The sequence below is a fragment of the Quercus robur genome, chromosome 10 (assembly GCF_932294415.1).
Source record: "Quercus robur chromosome 10, dhQueRobu3.1, whole genome shotgun sequence".
NCBI classification, from domain to species: domain Eukaryota; kingdom Viridiplantae; phylum Streptophyta; class Magnoliopsida; order Fagales; family Fagaceae; genus Quercus; species Quercus robur.
The window spans coordinates 51,054,062-51,075,549 of NC_065543.1; the positions used below are offsets into that span (position 1 = coordinate 51,054,062).

At 32.1% G+C, this 21,488-nt stretch overlaps 1 protein-coding gene across 1 annotated transcript in view; it reads right to left on the reverse strand.

Annotated features, from left to right (window-relative positions):
* Positions 1–325: 325 nt before the first annotated feature.
* LOC126702818 (glutamate receptor 3.6-like) overlaps positions 326–21,488 on the reverse strand; it is a 56,660-nt gene continuing 35,497 nt past the window's right edge. Inside the window, exon 8 of the mRNA XM_050401677.1 lies at positions 326–772. Coding sequence (XP_050257634.1) covers positions 383–772 — 390 coding nt within the window. The 3' untranslated portion in view covers positions 326–382. The remainder of the gene's footprint in view (positions 773–21,488) is intronic.

Below are 21,488 nucleotides of genomic sequence, written 5' to 3' on the forward strand. Positions count from 1 at the left end.
AATGTGACCTCAGGTTACAAGACCATGCATAGAGGCATGCAACAAATAATGATATTACTCACATATATATTCACAAAATGCCCAAAATGACATACATATATTTACAACTCTAGGAGGAGCCAATTAAATGTGCAAAGGTAGACGTTTGAAGAGAATTTGAACTCTACTGAAAGTCTATTTAGGCTTCATCACCTTTAACCAGACTTTTATTTTAAGATGATTTAGTATACATTCTTTTAAAACCTATGTTTGGATAAAAGAAGATGAGAGAGAATGAAGAAAAGACGTTTAAAAGTTCGTATATTCCAGCCACCTCTTTTCTTCTCCAATCTCTGACCCCCATTTCTCTCTATTCCGAACACACAAGTGGGTTGATTCATCTTCATCTACACCTTTTTTTTGAGACCCTCTCCATTTGCCTTCTCTTAAAGCGGTTTCTGACTTTCTCTTCCTTTTCTCCAAGAAACATAAGAAATTTCTGAAAAAGTCCAATTCTTGAGCTTCTACCAGAAGACTCAAAGTGCTTGTTGAACTTCCGAACCAATATTATGAAATATACAAAGAGAGCAAGAAAACAAGCGAACCCACATAGACCAAAAAGGCTCCAAAAGCTTTTAAGCTGAAGTCGGTCTACTTCAATCGTGGTACCTTGTGCAGTACAAGCACTTCTCATAAGCAATTTGTCATGAATTCTTTGGAGTTCTCCATTCTCTGACAGTCTTAAAATAGCAGTTGACATGTCAATTGCTAAAGGTGAGTCTCGTGGAAAGGCCTGGTGATAAATGGAGAATATAAACAGGTTATTATAGCCAACCACTGCGATTAAAAAATAGAAACACACACACGCATACTTTAATTTGTATGATTAATGCGTGGTGCATGGCATAACCTAGTATGATATATTCAAAGATGTGCTCAAATAAATATGACTCAATATGTTTGGATTTAAGGTACTTGTAATAGCATGTTGAAAGAATTTGAAAACTTGCGGAGTCTTTTAGGACATCTTTAAGTTAATGCTTCCCAAATTCCTCAATTTGCAACAAAAGTATTGAATTGATGAAATACTTCAATATTTTCCGTTTTTAGAATTGATGTTGTGATTAATTATGAGTGTGAGAGAGAAATAGAAACCAAATTTAGCCTAATAGCCTATGTCTACAACTAAAACCATGAATTGACTCCATAAATTTATGATATTGAATTGTGTGTTATAATAAGCATATTGGAGGTTTATATAAAAAGACTAATTTTAACGTAATCAGAGATTAACCCTAGGCTACACAATTTATGATGAGTCGAAAAATGGTACAACTTGTATAGGTACATTGAACTTAAACTATGAAAGCATATAAAACCCTAATTTGATTAAACAACATTAAAAGCATCTAAAAATGTTAGGACATATGTGGATCATATTAAGAACATATCTCATTTAGAATTGGCTAATCTTTTGACAAAACGCATTTTACTTGTAATTTGGTAGATCTACGATGTGTTTAATATTTTAAGGAATAATAGTTTAAATCCAAGTATTGAAGCCATGCAAATTTGTCCAAGAATCAAGTGAAGAAGTGTTGTTCTTTAAAACTCAACAAATAGCTCAACAGATGTATCTATCGAGATTTAAAATGTGAAGCCCGACAGATAAGCTCGACAGCTGTATCTATCGAGAATAACGAAAATCAGTTTTTCAGAACTGTTTTTCACATATATCCAAGCTATGTGTTTAGGTTTTCTTTTCTCACAATCCTAGACATATATAAGAATTATTTTTAGGGCCGCCATAAGGCGGTTGCACTTGTTGTAACAAGCATATTGTGACTAGAGACATATGCCTTAATTCATCTTTCTTTTAAAGAAGGTGCTGCGTTTTTTATGCCGTAGGGTTTTGTGACCAAGGAGCTTCTTGATCTTCATCGTATGGATGAATTGAAGAACTTTGCAACCAACATCCTTCTCGAGTTGGTGTGTTAGTCACGTACTTGGATTCGTGCATCGATTGGTTAGCCATGTACTTGGAGCCGTGCATTGAAAATGAGAGATTGTCACTACATTACAAGTCCAATTGTATATTGGGGTAAGGGTTCAACTGTAGGTTGGTATAAGGTACTGTGATTCCTTTACTTATAACCGCTTGTTTTGATAATAGTGGATTTTCGAGAATAGTGACCTTAAATTTACTCGGTGGGGGTTTTTGCCTTGGAGGTTTTCTCCATTTGTAAACAAATCACTGTGTCAAATTTATTTTTCCTCTGTATTTAACTTAGTTGGTGATTTGTTTGTGCTACCATGCATATTGCATGTTAATTGACTTAATTAATTCACTTGACTAATTAATTGGTTAATTTACCATAAGGGGTCAATACATTCTTGACCTTTCAAAAAATAAAGAAATAAATGCCCTAAACCTAAAATAACAAAAATTACATAAAAATACAAAATATATTAATTACAAAAATTAATTTGAATATTCTATCCTACATCAAGAAGGAAAGTATCACCAACTGAGCATAAATGATAAGTTGGAATGAAGGCTAGATGCCATGTGCCCATGCACATGGTGATCAAATCTTAACGTTTCTAAGGACGATGCAAATCATATATACAAAATTAAAGTGGCAAACTAGGAAGAAAACCAATAAAGGTTAAAACTACCAATGAGATGCGTGGTTCTAGAACTCAACCAAGGTGGAAATTAAAAGGCATGATTAGAAGAAGAGTAAGATACCAAGTAGAGAACGACACTATACATGTGCATTTAGTGTAATTAGAAACATTAAGACCTCCTAAATTGGCTGAGAATTTTTGTTTTAGGCCATTTAGAGAGCCTATAGTCTATTGATGGAGAACTTGACCTAAAATTTAGAATCTATGCCAAAAAAAAAAAAAAAAAAAAAGGAACCAAGTATGGGGGACCAAATTAATCGACACGTAGAGATGAAGTGGATAATATAGCTAGAGTGGCGGTTGCATTGGCTGAACAATGATGATAGGCAACAAAAGACGAGAACTCTAGTTGTTGGACAATAACAAGGTCGGTATGGTGCGTAATACTAGAGACAGTTAGGCGTGTGGAAGACTCAATGCACATTCCTCCCCCATGCATAAATTGCTTGGGGTCTAGAAAGAAAAAGATTTGAAATGGAAGATTAGTAACATATTGTAACTATTTCAAAAAAAAGACTCACTTGTACAATTCAGTCCAATTAAATTCACGAAATCAGGGATATCACAACTAAGTTGTTTTGGTAAATAAATAAGTATAAACAAGCGCAGATCATATCATATCTAAACCTAGATGGAAGATAGCCCTTATAATTGGAAAGAACGCATGGTAGCGCATATGAGTTTTTTAAGGACTTTGTACACAGAAAGGAATGTATTAGGATAGTTAGGCTTGGGGATTGGATGGAATTGCCCTTTATCTAACTACACTAATCCTTGTAATTAATAGGGTGACAAAGTGACAGTAACATCTAACTATGATACCATGTTAGAATAAGAAAAACAAGAAAATTGTTATGATGAATTAAATATAAATAATAAATAAAGAAATAAATGAGAGAGAAAAAGAAAGCATTGAATTTATATGGTATAACCTTTATGACCTACGGCTGCGGAAACCATTAGTCAACTACATCTTTATTATTGAACATAATAAACTACATGTATTACAATTTACAATGAGTATGTTGAATGGTAAATTTTAGATGATCATATACTACTAATCATGGATTACCCCTAAGGTTATTAGTATAGTTAGGACGGTGTACAATTAGGATTAAAATTCCTAGCTAGTACAATTTTGACTATGATAATACAAGGGACTTTGACCTTGACTATATGTATGAGATATAACACTAAAAAAGATATTTTAGATTTAAGTAGCACATGAATCTATGTCCAAGCATTACATGTAAATGAATTATCAAATGACATGAAACAAAGACTGGTAATAGAACATGTTCACATTCGAGCTCAAAATTATAAACTCTAGAAGTACCAAAATAAACAATAATTGAATATCTAGATCGATCTAAAACTGATATACAAGAGAGAAAAAAAAAAAAAAAAAAAAAAAAACCCCAATCATGGAAGCTTTGACTAAGATGAGCTGTGACTTCTGTTGATCAATAGCCAAAACCTTACAACACCGAAACCAAGAATAAGACACGGCAAAACAGTACCAATTGTGAGCGAAAAAGAGTTAAACTTACACAGAAGCTTTAGCAGCCATCGTTTTTGACCCACAGCAGCAACCCCAACAACTATATATAGACCTTTAACTATGTTTATGAAAGAGATTGAGTTCAGAGAACAAGTATGAGTTAATGAGCTCATGTACTTATACACCTGGTACGTAACAGTGTATGGGATTGGCAGTGTTGGAACATACTAATGAGCTCATGTTTATATATGCACTTGGTACAACTACAAATTATTTTACAATATTTTTACAAATTGTTAGTATGACCAATTTTTATTGATTATCATCTAAACTCATCACTAATATTGCCTTTTCACTTATCCATAACTATTCACTATATCAACAGTTTGTAAAATGTTGTAAGATAGCTTATAGCTCTAGCATTTTCCATATTAATTTATATATGATGATTGTTTTTTTCAAACATTAGTATTAAGTAGAATTAGTTAAAGAGATACATCATATGTCAGTCTCCTGCGCACCTCATTATAGAGAAAACGAGAATTTATTTGATATTTATTATTTCGGGGCTATTTTTCTCACTATACTATAAATGCACTTGTAATGTCACATGGAAGCAGATAAGACAATGAAAGAGACACTAGTGGCTTTCATAACATGTGACATTACTAGACTCTATCAGGCTAATTAAGAATATTACAAATCTAGCTTAGTTGATGGTGTCTAGAATCAAACCCCTACCCCCACAAACTTGATTTTCTCACGGCAGTCAGGCTTTCATCCCTGGTAGGTGGATTTGTGGATAACCAAGTAATGGTCTAGGAGGTGCTTCATAGTTTCAAAGTGAGAAAAGTAAAAGCGAGACAAATGGCTATCAAATTAGACTTGCAAAAGGCCTATGATAGAGTTAATTGGAATTTTCCCAAGGTGGGTTGTTGGTTCAATTTGGGTTGATGTCTTCATCAGTTGGATTCTTGTGTGTGTATCCTCTATCTCTTTTGAAGTCTTGGTTAATTATGGTAAGTCGGAACATTTTAAACTGAGTAGACGATTAAGACAAAGAGACCCTCTATGTGACAAAGGAGGGTTAAAATACTTAAGAATTGGTCGAAAAGCTAGGGTTGGAATAGGGACTTGAAAGGTCAAATAAATGGGTGGGAAACAATGGAAAAAGAAGGATGGGGTAGCTTGAAATTAATGGATTAAATGGGATAAATGTAGGATGTCAAGATAGGTGAACAAGAGGAACATGTGTATATCGGCGTGTTTCGTCATTTCTATTACTCATGTGCACATTTTTAGGGGGATAAATTCTACCTCGTGCACATTCGTAGGGGGAGAAAGCCATAGGAGAGATGCATATACTAAGGGGGAGAAGACACATCTTTTTTGAGAAAACCTTGTTTTGCTTTGTTTTTTTTTTATGCTTGTTTTCTCGTTGCTTTATGGTGCTTTGTGTTATGTTTAGTATCTATGCTTTGTTGCTCTCATCGCATCGTGCTTATATGTTGGACATGCATATATCCTTATGCCATTGTGCTTTATTGGTTGCATGTTCGGATGATCATTTGCTTTGCTATATGGTCATTGTGGTCATTTCCATATAACTGTTTTGTGTTTAATCAAGTTGCTCATATGTTTCACAACATGTTTACTTTATCACATTTTACTTGTTACATTATACTTGTCCTTTTATCACTTGATTTACCTTGAGGGTCTAATGCGTTTTATACAAGTGTTTCAAGTTACAGGTATATATGTTCTAAGTTCATCACAACTTCTAGATTTAGGTGTGAGTGAGTTTTGCCATTGTTCCCAAACTCATGTTTAAGTCTAGAGTTTATTTTAGGGTGTTTTGTCACGGAATAGCCAGATGAGGAGATTGTAAAGTTGTGATTTACAACTATGTTTTATGTTGGCTTTATTCTATGACAAAAAGTATTGTATTTGCTTTAATTTTGTTCCTTGTATTTTGTGGGATTTTACTGTATTGGGTTTAGCATTAACTTGGTGAAGAATTAAGCATGAATTGAAGAACAAGTGGATTTTGCGAGAAGCTAACCCACGAAAAAGCCACATGAGAAGCACATGCGGGAAACTGAAGAGTCATACCCGCAAAACTCTCTGCCTAGAGGATTTTTAAGTGTGACTTTGTTACCCTTCACCCATACTATATAGGTTTTCTACAACACACACACCCATCTTTTGAGAGAGAGCTACTCATTCTTAGTGAAAAAACATTCTAGCCTCTTTTCTTTCCCTCTCCCATTGACATACCTTGAGAGGAGATTTGTACCCAAACACAACTCACACATTTTCAGAGTGTAGAAAGTGTTTTGGAGCTTGGGAAGCTTTAGGGATTTGCCAAAAGAAGCTGGTGAGGCTTGGCGGATGCAATCAGGCATATTGCGATATCTGGAAAGTTAGACAAGACACGGTTCCGAGAAACCTTGTTGGAGTAGGAGCTTGGAGGGCTTAGGTACATTGGGTAGATTAGGCTTGGAGGGTCTTTTGCTATTCGTGTTTCCCAACTTGGCGGAAGGTTTTTTGCAGAGTTCTTTGGTTTCCTCTTTGATAACACATCGGCGTGTTATCTTGTGTTTGCATTCTCTCTTCCCTTACTCTTATGCTTTACTTTTATTGTTTGTTATTCATGTTTATGAACTAGAGTAGTTATTGGTTTATTGCGCATCATTTACTTTTGTTCTGCACTTAAATAAATTAGAGTAAAAACAATCTAACCGTAATTGGGGGGTCTAAACAAACTCGTGTTTTCACACAAATTCGAGCTTTCAATGTGCAACGGCTAGGAGGAAAGAGAAAGGTGTGCGAGTTTATGACACGTCAATATCTAATTTACTTATTGCCTTATGATAGTATCTACCATCACGAAAAATGCTAAACCCACAATAAATTACACAACTTTTGTCACATTTACCTCTCACAACTCGCCACATGGCGAATTGTGGCAAAGGTTGTGTAATCTTTTGTGGTCCTACCATTGTTGCTATATTGTAACTTTGTAAGTTGTAACCCTTAAACGAAGCTACTCTGATGGGCTTCCCCCTAAAATAAATCAATTTAAGATCATATGACCCAATGGGCCACTTATCTTTCTTTTCTTTTTTTTTCTTATCTGACCAGTGACCCATGGGCCTAGCCCAAAAGGCCCATTGGGCTAGATATTAAACGGATAGGATGAATAGATTCTTCACTTGGTCTTAGCCCAAAAGCACTGGAAAAAGTTGCAATAAATACTAAATAGTACGAGTCTTTTTCCTCCTACAAACAACATATGGATATTGAAGGATATTGATAAAAAATAAGGTTTTATAAACATTAAAGGATATGCAATATAAGATTAGCAACAACAACAAAAAGGATATGCAATATGGTTTTCACTGAATGGATGCACAAGTTAAAAAGAATCAGAAGTTACCTCATTCTTATGAAAGAACCAGAACTAGAAGTGTCCTCATTCTTATGAGAGAACCAGAAAACAAGTTAAGGCTATGACATCAATGGTCTAGATTTTAAGTTAATTGCCATACAATTTTAAGAGAAGATTTCACAGTCTCAACAAGAATGACTATTTATTTTCCTAGGATCTTCCAGTGAGCCATGAAGAATGTAATTCAACTAATACAGGCATACAGCTTGTGAAAATGAAGAATGTAATGCTATGGACCAAAATTGTGGTACAGACAAAGGACTATCTAGCACTACCTCTTGTGAAATATGAAGAATATTTTTCATTTCAAAATTAAGCATAAGGATACAAGATAAGGCGTGCTTCATCAAATTCACTTTTTCGATGATGTTCAGTTTTACAATCACTTATTTTTAGATTGAGAAAAGCTATTTACCTTCTCTAGAGTACAAATTAGTGGCGGACTGATGTCTGTGTATTAGCTAGGGAGCCCCAAATTCAAGCCTTAACACAAACATATATATATATATATATATATATATATATATATATATATATATATTTGAAGCTCAATCCCATTACGAGAGCATTCGCGACTTTTCATTACCAGTTTTATCATTTTGTCCTAGAGTTCTAAACAGGAGAACCTTCTATGTTTTAGAAACTCTACAATCTTATTTGTACTCATGGCTTCAGCTAGCCATAGTAATCAAAATGGGTTGTATTTGTTTAAGGGTGAATTACATTTTTCCACACAAACTATTACTCCGATTATACTTAATCCCTGAACTATTAAAACGCAACACTCAAATTTTTAAAAATAGTAATCCTCTTTTGTCAATTCTGCAATTAATTCTAACAAAATTTAGTATTGAAAAACCAATTTATCCATATTGAAACATAATTAATTAATTATAACTTTAGGATGTCAATTGCGATGTATCTTATGCGTTTTAGTAATCCAAAGGTTAAATGTAATTGGAGTGATAATTAAGGTGAAAAAGTGTAAATTTATTTTATTTAAAAACAAATTGTGGTTAGTGGGTATTGTATTTTTATTATTAGTATTATTATATTTGTACCCAACTTTCCGCTAAACTTAATTATCTATCCCCTTCTCCTCCCAGCTTCACTTCATCAACCCTTCTCTTCTTTCCCTCTCTTTGTCTCTCTCTTCAATTCAAATTTTCATTGTTTGTTTTTAGACCCCTTACAATACAATTGGATTAACCTAGTTAATTAGCCATGTGATTACTTAGTCCAAATTTTAGATCTAGGTTAACACAATCATATAATCATATCAATGTAAAGTGCGGAATATAAAGAACACAAAGATATGATGACCCAAGAAACCACACCGGTAAAAACCTGAGGAGGATTTAACATAGCTATCCTCAAGGTAAAAAGCAAATCCACTATAGAAGAATTGAAATTTGTACAATAGAACTTAGACCACTAACATTCTATTGCTACCTTGAGTAGATAACTTACTACCACCACCCCATGATAGCTCCGAGTCCACGGATTACTTCTTTCTTTAGCCTTTGCAAAACACAAACACCCACGTTTGTGACTTTAAGATCCCACTCAAAGGTTTAGCAACACAAGCTCTCCTGTTTGTGACTCCAAGACCACCCTTGAAGGTTTAGATCATCAGCACCTTTGATAACTAGAGAAGGCAGCAACTTCTACAACACCGGATCTTGAGATTCTTCAAGTAATAACACCGGTAGAAAATATGAAAGAGCTTTTTAGGTATAAAACTCTAAATACAAAAGAGACACACTCTTCTCTCTCTAAAAAACCTTATAAAAACGTGCTTAAGATTTCTTTTATATACTAGGAGAAGTAGATCTGAAACCCTAATCCTTAATGGGCTTGAACTGCTGTTCGGGCTTAATTAAAATTCTGCAGATACGACTTTCGATCAGTCGAGCCTGTTCTTTGATCGATCGAACCAGGCAAATTTTGAAATCTTCTTTCTGCAGCTTGTATGTTCTTGTGTGTTCATGATTTGCCAATTGTTCTAATCTTTTAGTACCTAACAATCTCCCCATTTGGCAATTCGTGACAAAACTTTCATACAAAATGAAATGCTCAAATACAAGAACAACCCAAAACAATAAAATGCCCAATTACATCACAAATCCCAATCTAAGACTCCTAACCTAGAAGTTACAAGAAGAGGTAGAAGGTCTTGATCAGAATGTACCTGTCTTTCCTGAAACACTTAACAAACACATCACCGCATGTGTGGAAAGAAAGACATATAACCAATAATATGAAACAGAATATAAAAAACAAAAGTAAATTTTAACTCTCCCCCTAAGTTAGATACATTAAAAAGTTTTTATATTCTCCCCCTTTGGAAAAAATTTTATCTCCCCCTAAACAAAACAAATAGGATTCCTACATATTCCCACATTTCATCTAAATCTCCCCCTTTTTGTCACGTATTGACAAAGACAACTCATACAAAGATTAAACAGACAACATACACAACAAAAGTCAAGAGAAAATAGAGAATTAAGGGAACACAAAATTATTCAACTCTATAGAAAATAGAGACAACTCCCCCTATGAAGAGCAAAGGTTAAAAACAAACTTCTCCCCCTATAAAAATAGGAAAAACACAACAAGTTTTGGGAAAAATAGTTTTGGGAAAAATTTAGGAGGTGAGGAAAATAAAGACACGCAAACGAAACTTAAAAACTAAGTTGAGGATACACATGAAGAAAAATATTCTCTCTTTCAATAAATGCAAACTTGACACTATGTGACCTATAAAAAGTTGCATGAGTAGAGAAAATATTTGCACATTAATTATCCATCATATCTATTAAGAAAAATATTTTATGCAGTTCACAAATAAAAATAGCATATACTAAAAAGTACATAACTCAAAAATTAATCAATCAATTTTTAAATCAAGTTGAGTACCCAATTTAGCAAAGTGTATGCATGTTATGTGTGAAACAATGAGAGATATGACTGCAAAACTACAAGATGGATACAGAAAACAATGCAATGCATGTGAATCCTAAACATAAATGATGCATGAAAAAAAAATTTGGTCAAAAACTTAAAAACTGAAAATTTTTCAGTTTCGATCGGTTGAGCATCAATCGAGCACCGATCGAGCTAGGCAGATTCAAACCAAAATTTTTATCACAATTTGGATCGGTCGAGCAACAGATTCGATCGATCGAAAATCTGGAAAAATCAATTTTTTTGAAAAACAGAGCATTTTAATACAGAAACTCCTCAAAGTACAATGTTTTATGAATAAAATGCATAAGTATGAGATGAAAAGTTTTTCAAAAACCCTTGAATTTAACCCAGATCTTCCAAAAACAAGATTTTTAATCAATTTGTCCTCAAATCTCAAACTTTAAACACATTTTGCATCAAAATCAAGGAATTTTCAATCTTGGATGGCCAAAACAAAATCACACACAATCACATGTACAAAGTTTAGCAATGAGTAACTTGTGTAGTGTGTGCAACTAGCAAAAGTTTGAGATACATGTGAGGTGATATGTGAATAGCAATCAAACACAAAGTCTACAAAATTTATCACATAGAATTTGAAAGAGACTATCACCTAAAGAGTTACATCATATAACTTCCACATCTCCTAGATCATAAGCTTACAATCATGTAAGTTTTTTTATTTGCCTCATATTGTACACACCAATTTTAATTGAGCAGAAACTTATTAAAATAGCCGGGATAATGTACACACCAATTTTATTATTTAAACGGAGACTACACCTTATGTTCTTTTTGTGCATGTGTTACACTTTCTCGAGTACAAAATCTTACGATATGCACTAAGGTGTTCATGATTGACTAGTAAACAGTGGTAAGATAGTTATTTATGCCTTTCTCAAAAAGTTCAAGTTCGACAATCAAAGGCATATGACTTCAAGATTAAGAACAAGTGATCAAAAACTATAAACATCTCCCACACAACATGCACCACAAAGCTCAAACTAGTAAAGTGCAATAAAAGAAGCTCATCCAGGCTAAACAAGGTACATAATCATGTTATGTAAAGATAAAATGGTCAATCCTTGATTATAAATCCAAGATGTGAAATACAAAACACAAAAATCTTTTTGGTTTAAAAAAAAATTTATGACCAAAACTAAAAGCACACATTATGCTAAATGAACAATGCAAATGCAATGCATGACAGTGCTTAACTATGCTATAGAGGATACACAAACAAGAAATATCAATTTCTTAATTAACCATTAAGTACATGTACAAACTAGTACATACTCACACAAAATCAGAAATAACTTAGGACGTATATAACACATACTAATCAAGTTTCTCCACAATGTCAAGCATGTTCCAGATCAAGAGAGAGATATCACAATTCATGTAATCCTCAAGGAAAAGAAAAAACTAGACACAAAATAAAATATTTTTGCCTTTTTAAAATTTTTCAATGTTTTTGGATTTTTTTTTTTTAATAAAAAACAACCAAAAACAAAAACAAAATATGTCCATAAACAATTGAAAGAATTAAATCAAGGACAAGTAAACAACGCTCACCTTAGAGAATCTTTTCTCACCCATATAGCACGAGTCTTTGGCTTTGTAAGTGAAAATCCATGAGAGGCAGAGTGTATTTGAGGGATTACACCAATCTTCTGAGAGAGACTGAAATCCTGCAAATTCCTTTCACAAGCCAACAAGCTCATATTTTTCAAAAGAATATGAAACAATTTATATGGACTTATGGTAGGAGAAATATCATCACATATCCTAGACTGAAACACAGAATGCTTAAATTTCAATTTATGACAATTAGGACGAATGTGACCGAAGACACCACAAAAGTGACAAACAGGAACAAATTTAGGAACATCAGTATTCCTAACAGCAAATCTAGTCTTAGATTTTGGTTTTTGCCTCAACAAAGAACAATTTGGTCTAATATGACCAAGAGCACCACAAGGTGACAAGTAGGCACAAAAACAGATTTATTATGCTCTCTAACAGTAGGTTTAGACGTAGGTTTAGAAATATTAGCGTCTACATCAGAACTTTTACCTTTGTCTAACCTAGCAAAATAAGTCTTTTCTTTATTATTCCTCTTGAAAGGAGGGACATAAACTTTCTTAGTTTTAGGCTTAAGAGAAATAGAAACACTTCTATTATCAACAGCAGGCTTGGTACTAGTCAAATTTTCAATTTTAGCTTTAGATTCAACTAACTCTTGTTCCAAGCTTTTCATCTTCTCATCTTGAGAGGAAATTTGATTTCTCAAAAATTCATTCTTTTTATTAGATTCATCTAATCTAACAACCAATTCATATTTTTCAAGATTAGCCAATTTTAACTCTTCCTTCAATTTCTTAGCAGTTTTCATAGATTTCAATAATTTCCTTACGAAGAGTTTCATAGGCATCAATAAGATCAACAGAAACATGAGCAAAAACATGATCAAAAAGACACTTCAATTTATCCATGACAATAGGGGTCAAGGATCAGCTCTTAGATCAAAAGATCTAAAACAAAAGAGCTACCCGCTCTAATACCACTTGTTTGTTTCTAGACCCCTTAAAACACAATTGGATTAACCTAATTAATTAGCCAGGTGATTACTTAGTCTAAATTTCAGATCTAGGTTAACATAATCATATAATCATATCAATGTAAAGTGCGAAATATAAAGAACACAAAGATATGATGACCCAGGAAACCACACCAGTAAAAGCCTGGGGAGGATTTAACTTAGCTATCCTCAAGATAAAAAGCAAATCCACTATGAAAGAATTGAAGCTTGTACAATAGAACTTAGACCACTAACATTCTATTGCTACCTCGAGTAGAAAACTTGCTATCTCAAGTAGAAAACTTACTACCACGGCTCCATGATAGCTCTGAGTCTACAGACTACTTCTTTCTTTGACCTTTGCAAAACACAAACACCCACGTTTGTGACTTTGAGATCCCACTCAAAGGTTTAGCAACACAAACTCTCATGTTTTTTACTCCAAGACCACCCTTGAAGGTTTAGATCATCAGCACCTTTGATGACTAGAGAAGGCAGCAACTTCTATAACACCGAATCTTGAGATTCTTCAAGTAATAACACTGATAGAAAATATGAGAGAGCTTTTTAGGTATAAAACCCTAAATACAAAAGAGGCACACTCTTCTCTCTCTGAAAAACCTTATAAAAACGTGCTTAGGGTTTCCTTTATATACTGGGAGAAGTAGATCTAAAACCCTAATCCTTAATGGGCTTGAACTGTTGTTTGGGCTTAATTAAAATTCTGCATATACGACTTTCGATCGGTCGAGCCTGTTCTTCGATTGATCGAACCAGGCAAATTCTGAAATCTTTTTTCTACAGCTTGTATGTTCTTGTGTGTTCACGATTTGCCAATTGTTCTAAACTTTTAGAACCTAATATTCATCATCGTCGAAGACTTGGGGGAGGAAAAGAGAGACACACCCCATAAGGTACTTTACTAAATTTCCATGTTTAAAAGTAAGAGATTACTTCTTCCTCTGTTTTTCTCCTTCGTTTGTTGGAAGGAGATACATTTACTGATATCTAGTCCACAAGTTTTGACCTTTGCCTTTGCTTGTAATGTTGGCATCAATTTGTTCTCTATCCCATAATTAACTCTTTCTTTTGTTTCCCTAGTTTGCAGCTCTCTATTCAAATTCATATCTAAATGGAGAAGACAATGCTGATTTCCGACAAGGTAAAAATCATATCTTTCAAAACACACACACACACACAAAAAGTTACTTTTTTGTAGTGCTGAATTTGAAGTTCTGTACAATTTCTAGGATTCTTAACTCCTATAAATAATAGTAATAACAACCTAGCTCCATGTTAGAAAAACTGTTTCTAAAGTTGAATCCTTTGACTAAGATATGCTTTACTTACTTTGTCCTTGTGTGTACTTGCCTATTTGGTGTCTGCGAAAGAAGTCGACAGAGGAGGACTGGACCTAGATAAGTCAGTTGCCAAATGAAATGCTTATATCTGTTCTTTCTTTCTTGATGCCGAAGGAAGCATTTAGAACTAGTGTTCTTTCCCATAGATGGAAATATTTGAGCCCATTCTTGACTGGTAGTTTGGACTTTGATGGTCTATATACAATATGGGAAATTAAGGAAGGAAAGAAAAGATGAGTTTAGTGATTTAAGACTTTGATTTATTTTGTAATTCAACAAGTGGTTATGAGTTTAGTGATTTAAGACTTCTCTCATGATTTATTTGTTTGTTGTGGTTTTATCACGAATTGTCAAAGGGGGAGATTGTTAGGGACATATTTATGTAATTGGCTAATCCTTTAACAAAACACACTTTACTTGTAATTGGGTAAATCTAGGACGGATTTAATACTTTAAGAAACAAGTGTTCAAGTTAAGTATTGAAGCCATGCAAGTCTAACCAAGAAACAAGTGAAGGAAGTGATGTTCTTTAAAGCTTGACAACAATCTCGATAGGAAGACTTCTATTGAGATTTAATGTTGACACTCGACAGAAGTTCGACACAAGCTGTATCTGTCGAGAATTACGAAATCAGATTTTCCAAATCTGATTGCACACATATTCCTGTGTATTTGAGTAAGGTTTTTTTTCTCACAACCCTAAACATATATAATGATTATTTTAAAGGCCGTCACAAAGTGATGCAAAAGGATAATACATGCATTGTGTGACTGGAGACAAAAATTGCTCTAGTTCATAATTCTCTCTGTAGAAGCTACTGCGTCTTTATGCCAAGGGTTTTGTGACCAAGGAGCTTCTTGATCTTCATTGTTAATGAACTGAAGAACTTTATAGCCAACAATCTTCTTCAAGCTGGTGGAATTAGTCACGTACTAGGATCTGTGCATCATTGGTTAGTCACGTATTGAGATTCGTGCATTGAACGGAGTGATTATTGCTATAATACAAGTCCAATTGGGTATTGGGGTAAGGGTTCAACTGTAGGTTGATATTTCGGGATAGGCCAAAGGGTTTGGAAAGATTCCTTATACTTGTAATTGCTTGTGATTGATAATAGTGGATTCTCAGAAGTAGTGACCTTAAATTTACCCGATAGGGTTTTGTCTCGGTAGTTTTCCTCATTCGTAAACAAATCACCTGTGTCAAATTTAATTTCTACTGCATTTAGTTATTTGGTGATTTATTTGTGCTACCACGCTATTGCATGTAATTTGACTAATTAATTAATTTGGGTAATTAACTAATTTGCAAGGGGTTAATTCATTTTAACCCAACAATAGTAAATTTATTCAGAATTTGTTCCATGATTTTTCCCTATAAGGAGAAATGGTTTTCTAAAGAAATATGTATTTTTGTGTGTGATTGATATTTTGATTAATTTTTTTAAAGATAATGCTTAAGGAGATCTATAAAAATTGTTAATTATTTAATCTCTATATTTTATAACTAACCCACATTAGGTAAAATCCTAAAATAACAATAAAAAACCAATATTACAATACTTATATAAATATATATATATATATATATATTTATAAAATAGAATTTCTACTCTAACCTAATCTAAGTGTATATGTGTGTGAAACTCCCTCCTAGAGACTTAAACCCTGACCCTTGCCCCCCACACCCCACAAGCATTTACTTAAACTATAAGTACAATTAGGATTAATTCATCACTTGTACTTCAAGTAAGACTAAAAAGCATAAATGGCGGAGCTTTTTTGGGGGCAGGGGATGGGAATTAGTAAGGTTTTATATATTCTTTTCTAAAAAAAATACAAGAGGAAGGAAATTTTAAAAGCAAGATCCTGTGCCCGCCCACCCCCTCTCCCTCTCCTGGTGGAGACGATATATCATGTGCTTAGTGTAGGTTTCACATGTTAGTGAGACATAAGTCTCATAGGTCGGGCGCATACAAAACTTTCGCCTCCCAGTGGCATGATGATATTTTTCTCCTACTAAATGAGTAATAGCAAAATCTTAGAAGAGCTTATTTGATTAGCACTTGAGAGATGCTCAAGCAAGACAATCAGTTGCCATATATTAAAATTCTACAGAATTCTATAGAAAAACGAGTGAAGAGAAGGTTTTTAGTCCTTAATCTATATCTATATATATATATATATATATCTAAAAGCTGAAGCGTAACATTTATTGTTGCTGCGTTCCAGTTAAGCCACATCAACATCCATGTCATTATCATTTTTCTTTCCAATTTTCCTATAATTTTTTTAACACTTAATTTTTTTTAATAAATATTTACTCCTTCTCCAACATTTCTCCTTCCCTTACTTTTTCATCTCCCCACTACTATTTACCTTAATATCACTCTTCATCTTTCCCTTTATCTTCCCCTTTTTTTGTCTCTTCTTATTCACACCTCTTACTATAAATTTGTCAATCTCTTTTCCATTCTTTACATACTTTTCTCTCACAAAAAAAGGTTAGTTCTCTCTCCCTCTCTCTCTCTCTCTCTCTCTCTCTCTCTCTCTCTCTCAATTTTTTGGTGGATTTTTTATTTTTATTTTTCTTACATCTATGCTTTAGGTTAATAAATTTATGTGTTCTTTAGAACTTTATTTTAAGCTAATGCGAATTAGTTTTTTGTTTTAAGTTTTTTTTTTTTCTCTCTCTCTCTAATTGTTAATTTATTACATGTGTTTTTCTTTGAATTCTCAGTTTGGGTTGCTTTGAATTCACTTATTCAATTGTTCTATATATGTTATTTTTGTACATCATAGCATTTGTTCTATGAAATTCCTTTTAGACTTGATATGTTATCTTTTCATTTGATTTTTTTTTTTTTTTCGCTCCTCATGTCATGATAAATATGAAGTCAATAACTGATTGACTTTGATCTAACTATAATGTGTGATATCTATGTTGGTGAATGAGCGTGCAGTCCTACCTCAACCTAAACAGCCAGGTTTCTTCATAGAGAGAATCTCCAACAATGCAGATGCAACAATTTTTAACTTTAAGTAATAGAGTATCACAGAAAATTTAGTTACCATAACTATGCCAGAAGATAGATAGACCAAGTTGTAAGTGAAAGCTTCACTTTTTTTTTAATGGAAGCAATCGGGTTTTGGTTCCTTGGCCTCTTTTTGTTTCCTCTAGAAGTAATATTATTAATATTTTCTCTCCTTTTTTATTTTTAAAAAATTTAACATATAATGTTTTAATTTCATATGAATAAATAAAATTTTCCTTATAAAATTGTACTCATTTTTTAACATTTACACCTTCTCCAATATTTCTCATTATTGTCACATTTTCACCTTCCCACTACCCTTTACCTTAATTTCACTCGTCATCTTTCCCTTTATCTTCCTTTACTTTGTCTTTTCTTATTCTTATTCTCTTATTATAAATTTTTCATTCTGTTTTTAATTCTATATTTTTACATAATTTTCCCTCACAAAAAATGTTATTTCTCTCTCAATTTTGTTGGTGAATTTTTTTATTTTTCTTGCATCTTTGCTATAGGTTGATAAATTTTTGTATTTTCTATAACTCTACTTTAAGTTGATGTAATTTAGTTTTGTGTTTTAAGTTTTTATTTATTTATTTTTTCTCTTTGATTGTTAAATGTTATCTTATTGCATTATAAAGAATTAAATATAGTATATAAGACTATTATATTATTCTATTACATAGTATGATTTGGATAATTTGGTGTTTATTGTTATTTTTTTTTTCTTCTCATCTTAGTTTATTCAACATGTAAATTCAGACAAATCTTCCATATCATTAAATTGTTTATATTTTCTCTCAGTTTTTTATTTTTAAAAAATTAAACATATAATATTTTACATAATTCAATAAATAAAATTGTCCTCAAAACAAATTCCAATTTAGAAACACTAAATTAAAAAAAAAAAAAACTAATGATAATATCAAACCAAATATAACATAGAGAAACTAATAATGCATATTTAATGCAATAGAATCATCATCAAATTTTGGAAAACAATAGTTGCCAATGGAGAGAGAGGGAGGGAGATTGTAAATAAATAAATAAGAACAATACAAAGTAATGAATAGTAGATAAAGAAAAGAAAATTCAACGTCAATTAATAACTGTTAATTGGAAAACAAAGAAGCTGTAAGAAGAAGTAAAAAAAATAAAATATAGATGATCATATAGAGAACATTAAAAACTTTACAGTGCAATAAAATAAACTTTTACATTCACTTAAAAAATTAAATCAATAATAAAAAATTAAATACAATCATAGCAATGCATTTAAACTAAAAACTATTCAAACTCTAACCATAGAAACCATATTTCCAATTATAACTAAAAGGAAATATTCTCCAATAATAATAGAAATTACACAAGAAATAAAATTTTAAAATCCCTTTTTTGACCTTTCATTTAACCATATTTATAACAGAAATATAAAATTTTCATTCACCATTTCTTTGGAAAATCAAATGAATGATGCTACCTCTCATTTAAGGTCTTTGTTATGCAATGCATCAGCCAATAAATATATGATAATGGTAAGAAACGTTACAAATGAGATCATGAAAAAAAAATGATAAAATTATTAGTCACCACTCTCATTATGGAATAGTAGTATATGGTTTTACGCATCTAATGAAGTGGAATATATAGAGTTTACTTAAGGTTTGTTTGTATTGGGCGTCCGCATTTCAGCCCTTTTTTTTTTTTTTTTTTTTTAAACCAGCGTGTTATGCACTGTTTATTGGCCATGAATAGTGTATTTAGGCCAATGAACAGTGCTAAACAGTAAAAAAAAAAAAAAAAATTCTTGTTTTCAGTAAAATAAGCTGTATCTAAACGCACACTTAAAGTATATGTAAAGATTCATACAAAAAAAAAAGTATATGTAAAGGTTTAAAAAAAATGTATATATAAGGTTTTAATTAACTTAAAAGATAATGAAAAACTAATTGTTAATAACTAAAGCAATAATAATAATAATAATAATAATAATAATAATAATATATTTAATGAGACCCTCTAAAAAAATTATCACATGCAACGCGCGAGTCTGCGACTAATGGCTAGTAATAGCCAATGCAACATTTTAGAGTCTTTTTATCAACCAAAATGACCTTTTAAGCGTGCCTTTTCAAATGAAATTCTTCATTGTTTTTTAATAGATTTCCATTTTTTACATACTTAATATTTTGCACAACATTTTCACAACAAATTCTAAGTGGTAGGTTGTTATGGGTTGTTATTAGTGGGGCAAAAAAGTAATTTCAGTAATAGGTTCAAATTAGAACTAATACAACTAACCACCTATAATATGTTGTGAAAATATCGTGAAAATGTTGTGGATGTAACACTTCTTTCTCTCATGAGATGTAAACGTATTTTTTAGTTAAGTAGCCACATGACTGAATTTTAAGAGATGAACTTAAGGAACAGCATCTAAAGTACTATATATAATTTTTGTCCTAAAAAACATTACTGGTTCTATTTTTTACGTTGTGTTTCTAGTTACATATAAAAATTTGCATTCTGAATTTTAATTTGTTTCAGATTTTCCATCCGTCTTATTTCAAATAAAATTATATAAAAAGTTGCTTTTTGAATATCAATTTGTTTCAAATCTTTTATCAGTTTTGCCACATTGAAAATTATTAGATGTATGTCTTAAAGGGAATTGATTCCTCTTCTCGGCCTCAAATTTTAAAAGTTGAATTGACGCTGCATGCCACAAATTTTAAAAGTGGAATAGGTGTTACATGCTTCAACTTTTAGGAGTGTTTTAAATATATATATATATATATATATATATATATACATACATACTTTAACTTAATCTAAGTGTAAATGTGTATAAAACTTTCTCTTGGAGATTTAAACCCCTAATCTTACTCCCCTCCCCTTTACACCACTTGGATCCTGACCTTTGCCTCCCCTCACCCACAACTTTGTATTTGTAGAATGACCATCATGCCAATAATGCGTGGTGGTTCAATTTTTAAGAGTTGAATAGGCATAAATGAGTATAATGTAATCATATAAATAGATGCTTCCAAATTTTGATAGTATTTAATTATTCTATCTATTTTGTCAAATTGAATCGCATGACAAATAGGCCAAATTTATGTAATTGATTTGTCTACACGGTCATCGATTCTTAATTCACACTCATTTTTCAATGTGGGATTAATCCACTGTTTTTTCTTTTGAAAATACTAAGTATTTTAACACACACACACGGAGAGAGAGGGAGAAGGTCTTAAAGAAACAGACAGTGATGTATATCCAAAATTGAAACAAGTGTTAGGCGAGTCATATAAAATAACGTAAAAAATATCATTTCTTATCTCAGTATTAATTTCTATAACCAAAACAATCATTGCATGATATTCAAATAAATCATATGAAACGATGCTTTCAAATTTCAATCTGTATCAAATTTACCATCAGTTTTGCCAAATAAAATGTTGTCTAATGCGAAATTGGTTTTCATTCTTAACCTCAAATTTTAAAAGTTGAATAGACATTACATGTCTCAAGTTTTAAAAGTTGAATAAATCACAATATGGATCTTGTGAATTGACATCAAGGTGTTTTTTTTTTTTTTTTTTTTCCTTCTTATTTGCCAACTTTGGTGGTTTTTTTTTTTTTTTTTTTAACTTGGATAAGAAAAGGCCTAGAATAAAAAGAAAACTTGGTCCTTTAGCTAACATTTTTTTTAAAAACATTTTAAAGTTTTTTCTTTTTTGGTTAAAAAGAAACTTAAATCAAATCACTTAAACAAGACCGCATTTAGGCATAAAAGAAAAAAGGAAAACCAAATCCAAATTAAACAAACTGTGGACTTGAATATTTAGTAAGCGTTTGGATTGGGCTGAAAGTGGCGTTGTGTTTTCAAGCTTTTTTTTTTTTTTTTTTCCCTCCT